Below are 9,077 nucleotides of genomic sequence, written 5' to 3'. Positions count from 1 at the left end.
AAATCAAAATACAAGTGATGAAAGCCAAAAATCTTCCTTTATTTCTGACACTATGAGAAAGCATTTGGACTTTCCCCATCAAGTATGACATTTGATGTAGATTTTGGTTCAGCTTTTTTCTCATTGAAGAAACTCCCCTCACTTCCTTATTCACTAGGAGTTTCTCTTTGGAATGGTTGTAGGTTTCGTCAAATGCTTTTACAGTATCTGTTAAGATTAACCTCCTAAATTGCTCATCTGGTACTTGTCAATCACTTTGGATATATCATCGATAAATTGTCATAACAAAATATTAAAGAAAATATCACTCTCCCATTTTTACACATAATGAATCAAGCTCAAAAGTATCAAGAATTTAATGGCAGAGTTAACAGTTTTCAACACAGAGCTGGATGATAGCAAAATCCTGTTCCCTGTTTCTGCCACTACAGATAGTTGACAGAAAAAAAATTGAGAGAGACACTAGAGCGTAGCAAAATGACTTCCTCCCAAGCCTTTGAAATATTTTAGAACAGTGTTTTATACATTCTTTATTGAACTAATTGAACTATTGAACGTATTGAACTAATGCAAATGAACTGATGCAAATAAGGAAGAATTAAATAATTGCAGGTTTGGCTCTTTTACCAAAAGAAGAAAGAAAACATATTATAAGGGATACCCAAACTGCTACTCAGGAGCCGACCAGTGAGCAGTGAGACGTGGCTTCACAATTCAATTCAGACTTATTATTGACATCTGATTACTACAATGCACGGTAGCAAAACTGTAAACTCTCCTAGGATTTTTGATGCACCAAGATGTTGGTGCCTCAATCGTGACCAGTGATCACTCTCTCTGTTCCTTGAAAGTTGCTTGTGATAACACAGTCTGGAGCATAGTTTTTCCAGTTAACAAGCATAAATGTCTCTAAAAAATTTAGAAATGTAATTGCCCTATGACACAGCTATCCACTTCAGCTATATACTCAAAAATGGACAGTATATAAAAATACCCAAAATATTGAATTGTTTATGTATTCCTGATTCTACCAAAAGTTGGAAGAAACCAAAAGGTCTATCACAAATAGTAATGGATAAACAAAATGAGATATGCCCTGCACTGGAGTATTATTAAACCTCAAAAAGCAAAGACATTAGGCAACATACTAAAAGATGGATGTACCCTGAGGACATTATGGCAAATGAAACGTCACAAAATGACCAAGATAGCATAACTCCACTTCTTTGGGGTATCTAAAGTAGTGAAACACATGGAAAGAGAAAGCACAATGGTACTTTCCAAGGACTGGAGGGATGGAATGATGGGGAGTTAAGGTTGAATGAGCAGAAATATTTAGTTTCTCAAGATGAAAAGTATTCTAGAAATGGCTGGTAGTGCTGGTTGAACAACAATGTAATGGATTTAATACTACTGAAGTATATACACAAAAAATGTTAAAATAGTAAAACTCATTGTTAAAATGGTAGAATTTTATAATTAAATTTTAAAAAACGTAAGGAGGGGCTCTTGAGTGGCTAAGTGAGTTAAGCATCTACCTTAATCTTGGGTCATGATCCCAGGGTCCTTGCATCTAGCCTGGTGTCGGCTGCCTACGTGACAGAGAGTCTGCTTCTCCCTCTCCCTCAGCCCTTCCCCCCAGTTCCTGTTCTCTCCTGCTCTCTCTTGCTCTCCAACAAATGAATAAAATGATAAGAAAATTTCAAGGTGACACTCGTTAAGATTTCTACACTACAGATCTGCCGTCCAAGCAAATATAAGAGGGTATTGCAGTGCCAGACCAATTATCAACCATCCATTACCATCGGAATTTTAAGGTCCTATGGGAAGGGAATTAAGGTGGAAGGAAGGAAATACAGAGAAAGAGGATACTGCACTGTTGAACATTGGTCAAACAAAGAGTGCTGGGAAGTGTGCACACTGAGCCATAGGTTGGCAAAAAAGTGCTTTGAGAGAGTGTTGAAGTGAGGGGCAGGAACACACAAAGAGGAAAATCCACTCCCTGCTCCTTCATGATGTCCCCCCAAGAGCTCCTAAGTATGGTCACTTGTGGATAAGACAGGTAGGAAGCAGGTAAACCTCCTGTATGCAAACTGAGCTCTCCTATGCCACAGCTGTTAATAAGATGGAACGGACACTAGTACAAACTACATCACAGAGCAGGCCTCTCTGAAAACTAAATGTGAGTACAACTGACTCACAGCAAACAAACCTAGTTAAAGTAAACACTACACACAACACTGAGTGCCTCACCCGTCCATCTCGCACCTTGTGGCTTGCTACAAGCACAACCAACCAAGGAGGACAAGAAGAGTGAGCTTCGGGAAGTGGCTAGTGAGCATGTGCAGAAAGCAGCCTCACTCTGCCAGACTGGGAGAAATTACACAAATTCAGTCAACACATCCTAGACAAAGCAAGCAAAAGGGAAACTCTCACCACCCAGCATGGCCTCATAGGATCAAGAGAGGCCATCGAGTTTGTACCACATTGTCCCAAGGCAGGAGGAAACAAATACGCCAACCATGGTGAAGCTTTCAAGTCTGAATGTGTCTGGATCTGAGCTATGTACTCTCTGCACACTCTGGAAAAAGCAATTTTTTTTCTTTCACCGCATCAATTCTCCCCTGTGTGATCAAGCATTCAGGCCTATAGAAATGGCACCCTCTCTCTCACTTCTAAGTTGACCTTAGATGAAGTAAACTAATAATATAGAAGCATGATTCCCTCTGACTCCATTTTCAGACTTCGGGGAAATGGACCAATCGAGAATTGCCTTGATTCTACTGCACAGGAGTTAGCACTATAAGGAGGGAAAGAATCCAGTGTACTGACATGTTGGGTGACAGCACTAGCTCACCCTGTGTAAAATGTTTTACACGAATCTAATCTCAAGAGTTTCCCAGTAAGAACAAGACAATTAGTAAATAACCAACAACCATCACACAGGGTTGAGTGGAGGCAGCACGTGCCTCGGAAGCACAGTGTGCTCGCTGCACAGAAGTACAAGTGAGTCTTCAGGCTGGGTGCCTGCGATGTGCAGGAGAGGTGTTGGGCCATCCTATTCAAGAAAACAGTGAGTCTTTGGTCTTCTTTTTCGGCCACAGAGGAACGAATGTCTATCATGAGCTGGGGACCTTTCCCAAATTCTTGCTTATACCAAGGGAAGTTTCCAGAGCCACTGTCTGGATAATTCCAGTTGATGGCAGAGGTGTTTCCCTCCTGGACACTCAAAGTAGAAGGATGCGGCTCCACATTCTCTCCTTGGCTGACCCCTATGCAGAAAGAAAAGGTCAGAACTAGAGAACAGATTCCAGGTGACAATATTTCCAAATTCTCTTTTTTGCACTAATTGGAGGAAGCCTGAGTAAAACCATTCTTGACTTCTGAAGAATATCCACTAATATCCTCTCTTTCCCATAAACGCTCAATTCATAGTTCACCTGCAGCCACAAGGACGTGATTAATGCTCTCATGAATGACTTCATGGCTCCTCTCAGTGCTGATCAGCTTAAGAGCTTGAGAATTTCAGCCTTCAGCCAGCTGAGCTCGTTCTCCTCTCAGGCTGCCCCTTCTTTCCTCTAACAGTACTTTCCCACACCGTCCACCCAGCCAATAAGAAAAAGCTCCTGCTTCTGACAGAGCCTGGTCAATCAGAATGCACTAGAATGAACCCTCCACATGCTCTGTGTGTGTTCTGTGTCAGCACAGGTGCACTACTTCAGTGGCCACATCTCGACTCAATTCATCAGGGAAATAATTTTCTCTTAATTGTACCCCTGACGGACAAATTTTTGTAGAGTAATCTGTCAATCTGTAAAACCACTTGAATGCTCTTTGTCTTATATTCTGCAAAGTGCTTATGTCTTATATTCTGAGTGCTATGGGAATGGTGCCAACAGGAACCTGGCCCTAAAGAATGATCAAGAGAAAGGGTCTCAGAAAAACCAAGACTACCTCATTTCCAAAAGTCAAGCCGCTGTCCCATGATTCCTACAAATGGATCCTCTGAAATGACAAAGAATAAAACTATTCTTTCTTCCTCCTCTCCCACTCTGAAAGATTTAAAGACAGTTATGGTGAAGAATATCAACTCAATACATAAATATATGTGTATATATGAAATCTGTTTTTACACATGGAAAGCTTCTCATTCTGAGAATTTTCCATTCACTCTCCTATTCCCCATAAAAGAAGAATTCTCCAAGTCTTTCTGTGCAAATTTCCCTCTTCTCAGAGAAAGATACTTAGGTCAATATCTGTACTTTTCACATGTGGCTCTCATAACAGAATGTAATGATATGAATGTGAACATTCCAATAAATGACTCCTTCTATGAATTAACTATCGAAAGGTAAGTTGTGTGAAATTCCCAGCACCATGATGATTTCATACAATATTGTTTTACTTAAGGTCAAAGAGTTGTCTAGGAAAAGCTTTATCTATGTCATCTCAATGACTGCCTGCTGCATGAGTGCTCCGTTCCAGTGATCATTTTTGCAGACAGTATGTAGTTTTGATTATAATACTCATCCTTCCTTCAAGGGATGCCCATCTGGGATACTAAATTTATTTGCTATGTTGGGGAAAGTCTTTAGAAATATATGTAGGTGTTCACATGGCAGCATCACCATTCGCTTTCTCCTACAGAAACAGTGAGTGATGGATGAGTTTCCTGGTAGAATAACAGTGGCTCAGCCCCAGTCTCCTTTCTTGCCCAAGGTCCCAGACATTTACCCAAATTGGAACTCTCCATTCGGGTGTTCCAACTGATTGGACCACGACTTTCTCAGACACCCACGACAGATCTACGACTGGGCTTGCATTAGACACTTTCTTTTCACCCAGCAATGGTCCTACAACAAAAAGGCAGGGGAGAAAATTCTAGGTAGGAAGTGAGAAAATGCACTCTCTTTCTTGTCCAGCTCATTCACTACCTAATTGTTCCATACTGTCATCCTGAATGCAGCCTCTGTTGTATAAAATGAAGCTGGACCAAAGGACTTCTAAGGGCTCTTCCACCTCTAAATTTCTATTATACTACATAACAAAGCAAATATTTATTGAGACCTGGTTGTGTGCACTCTGGACTGGTGTCATCAAGGGATGAAATTGCTGGCATCATGGAACCCCAGGACCATTTTCACAAACACATGTGATCTAGTGGTTTTGATGTTGATACTAACCCACCCTGAGGCCTCCTAAGAAACTGGGACTTAGTCCTCAAAACCAGATCCTCTCTTGGATTTCAGTTCTCCTATGACATCGAATATCTATCAAGGAGAACTAAATCCATATTAACATGGAATAAAATGGCACTCTATTCACTGAGTGTCAAGTCCTTCACAGGCAGTGAGACCAGGGGGCTCCATGGCTGAGCTTTAGGTAAGTAGGATGTTCTTCTGGGGACATATTTCTTTACATAGATTACATATATGGTACAGAAAAATGGAAGAATCTCCACATACGAAACAAGTTAGAGGAGGTGGATGAGCTATTAATATGGTAGGTGAGAAGCAAGTTCTAAAAAAGCCTAGTTACTTTCTGGATCCAGCTTTCTCCTGAAAATTTAGTTTGAAGGTTTAAAATGTCCAGCCAGATGGTTCGAAAATCTTCGAGATCATTTCAAAATGAAAATTGAAAAAAAAAAAAAAAGAAAAGAAAATTGGGCATCTTTAGTAAAAAAAAAAATAACAGCAAAAAGGTGTGTTTAGGTGGTACTAGGGAAGTGATTTTCTAAAATGTTTAACTCTTCATACGTATTAGTTTTATATCTCTCAATTTGATTTTTTTTAAGATTTTATTTATTTATTCATGAGAGAGAGAGAGAGAGAGGCAGAGACACAGGCAGAGGGAGAAGCAGGCTCCATGCAGGGAGCCCGACGTGGGACTCGATCCCGGGACTCTAAGTTCACGTCCTGGGCCAAAGGCAGGCGCTAAACCGCCGTGCCACCCAGGGACCCCGTGAATTTGATTTTATAAAAAATTTCTTCTTTTCAACCATTTCAAAAAATATTCAAAGAAAAATTAGGCAAATGTACTGAGGTTTCCAGTGCACCTCCTGCCCCCGCACAGGCATAGCCTTCCATTTATCATCTTCCCCATGACAAATTTCACAATGAAGGATATCACCCAAAGCCTAGAATTCTAGGGTTCCCTTTTGCTGTTGTACTTTCTAATGGTGTGAACACATGTATAAAGCATGTACCCAACACTTACTATCATACAGAGCAGGATCACTCCACTAAACATACCCTGTGCTCTATTCATCTCTCTGCCTCCCTCAAAACTAGGCAACCACAATATTAATACCTCCATATTTCTGGCTTCTCCAGAACATCATGGGATCATATCATACTCTATATAGCCCTATCAGATTAGCTGTTTTTACAGTAAAATGTATACGAGGTTGCCCTGTCTCTTCAAGGCTTCATACTTCCTGTCTTTTTAGCGTCAACCATATTCCATTATTTAAACGTACCACCATTTATTTATTCATTCACCTCCTGAAGAACATACTGCTTACTTCCTCATTTTGGCAAATGTGAATAAAACTTCCATAAAACACCTGTGTACAACTCTGTGTGCACATAAATCTTCAACCTTTTTGGGGAAATAGGAAGGCCACTGCTGGATCACATAGTATGAGTGTTTCGCTGTGTAGGAAACTGCCAAATCCCTTTTTGAAATGTCCATGTATACACTTTCCTTTGTAGTAATTTCCCAAGAAACTTTACTACACCCCTTGCTGCATACCAAAGCCCCAGAGAGTCCAAAGCAGGCACAGGCACAGCGGGTGGTCCTGCCAACAGCTCACTTCACACACAGCCTGCTGTGACCCAGAACCTGAGCCTGCACATGTTCCTGCCTGTGTCCTGCTGCCCTATGTATAGCTTCTGCTCAGGCACCTATTCCTCCCACTTCTGGGACTCACTCATTAAAGACAAGTACGAAGATAAAATCATTAGGAATTTCAACACATTCTTAGGATTTCACAGCATTCAATGAAGGGCAGGGGTCCTTGGGAGAGTTGCGGGCTCTGTGACTGTCAGGTCACATATTCGAGAAGCTACCTCTGCTCCCAGCTACTGCGAGTCTGTCCAGCTACCTCCATCTGATTTTTCAGGGTCTCAGTCCTTCCTACCAATGTTCTGCATGAACATAAAAACCGGCACAGGCTGGAAGTCAATTTCTGCTGTAATTGGACCACATGATAGGTTCAACTTTGAGTTTGGTCTCAGAAGTCTTTGTCTCTGGCTACAACAGAGAAGAGATTCCTCTGCACAGTCTTGGAAGCTTTCTGCTCCCTTTCCCAACCTGAGAATGATGTTACAAAATCATGAGTAATAGATTCATTCAAAACATGAGGAAGAGCAATGCATTTTCATGGAACAGAATGAAAATCTCCACAAGCTCTTCTCCACAAGGTGGTCTTTAAAAATGCCTTAAAAGGATATACCGTGGTCAGTGATATATGTCCACACATTATATAAATTGATCAGTAGAAGTCATTTAGACTTGTGCTTCTATAGGGCATTCGATAACAGGTACTCAGAGGATAAGCTCTCCTGTCACCTCAGATTATTAACTTAGGAATACTATGAGCTCAACCAAGTCACTTACACTCTAAAATCTTCCCTTTGTTCATGTATAAAACGAACTACTTCTTTACCAGTGATTATATTACTGAAACAGAAAATATATGTAGTGGGATAAGTAGAATTCCTGGACTTCAATAAAAATATGTAATTCCATTTCTATTCCCAAGAGTGAAAAAGCTAACAGAGACTTAAAAGAACATTGTACACATTCTCTTCACATTTCCTTGAACACGGACCACCTATAGGCTAAGAAACAATCTCGGTATTTCTATCTGTTGACGGGTATCATTTTTTTAAGCCTGTTCTATTTCTATTATTTTACAGGTACTTTAGGGGTAGCGCCAGAGATCTATTTATCATGGCATTGGATATGCGCATCTCTATCATTTGCTTCAAGCTCTTTCATAGAGTATTTTACCTACAAAGAATTTTCTGGGAAGAAAAAGGGCAAGGAAAGTAAGTCTAACAGCACTGATGCACCTAAGTTTAGGAGGAAAAAAGTATTGTAAGAGAAAGCCGAAATTGTAAAACTGCATAGGCTGCTGTGGGGGCAAATGCCTTCCCCAGGGAAGTGCTGGTGCTGCAGACCCACCTGCAGTTTGGGGGCAGGCTGCAGATCACCAGGGAGCACTGTGCCTCCACCGCACACAGGTAGGTGGCTGAGTCTTCCAGCTGAGAGGCCGCGACGTGGAGGGTGCTGAACAGTTCCTTAGCATTCAGTGTGCAGTTTAGCCTTCCGCTCTGCTTCATCCCTGAAGCTATGTAAAACAGCCTGGTGAGGCTGCCGCCCCCGGGATTCTGTCGGAACCACTGCACACTCTTCACTGCGCTAGAGTAATTACACTTGAGGATAGAGCTGGCTCCCTCCTGCAGGCTCAGGGCTGAAGGGCTCTGCTCCACCTTCATCCCTGTCACTACTGCTAGAAAAAGAAAAACAAACACAAACGATATCACTGGAGAGCACTGATGCAGCTTTCAATCTCTAAACATCCCAAGAAACACCACTGAGCATATAGGACCCTCTAGCTCAGTGTCAGCTCCCTGGACCACTCCCCTGGCCCCATTCTGGATCGCCTCACTCACAGCAAACATGGACCCACAGGAGCCCCAGCAGAGCATCCCAGTGTCTCTTCATGATTCCGTGTCTAGTCAATGACGTGCCTTGACCCCTACTCTACAGAGTGTAGAGTCCAGGTCCAGAGAAACTCTGTTCTTACACTCAATCTGTTCCACTAGAATCACGGGGCACCAATCACACCTCAGTCCCATCAGTCACAAAACTCGAGACTCCTCCCACAGTGCCCCAGTGACACTGCACAGTAATGTCTTCAAAATTGCACTTGCCAACACTGCCGAGGGAGAGGGGCAATATTTCCAATATAGAAAGATATAAGAGTTCTTTTTCTTTTCATAAACACTTTACGTGAGAAATGTATGGGTTAGTGTGTGAGGAAAGCTGGATGGTATTTCTAGAAGTGC

General features: G+C 41.7%; 1 gene segment (V, D, J or C); it reads right to left on the bottom strand.

The window, feature by feature from the left end:
* Positions 1–338: 338 nt before the first annotated feature.
* On the bottom strand, positions 339–8,816 carry LOC144320005 (T cell receptor alpha variable 22-like). The segment is given in 3 exon segments: positions 339–3,272; positions 8,191–8,515; positions 8,682–8,816. Coding segments are annotated over 3 exon segments (498 nt in total).
* Between the last annotated feature and the right edge of the window lie 261 nt (positions 8,817–9,077).

This window comes from Canis aureus, chromosome 9, assembly GCF_053574225.1.
Source record: "Canis aureus isolate CA01 chromosome 9, VMU_Caureus_v.1.0, whole genome shotgun sequence".
NCBI lineage: Eukaryota > Metazoa > Chordata > Mammalia > Carnivora > Canidae > Canis > Canis aureus.
The sequence above is the reverse complement of the archived record's forward strand: the minus strand, read 5'-3'. Positions and strand labels throughout refer to the sequence as shown.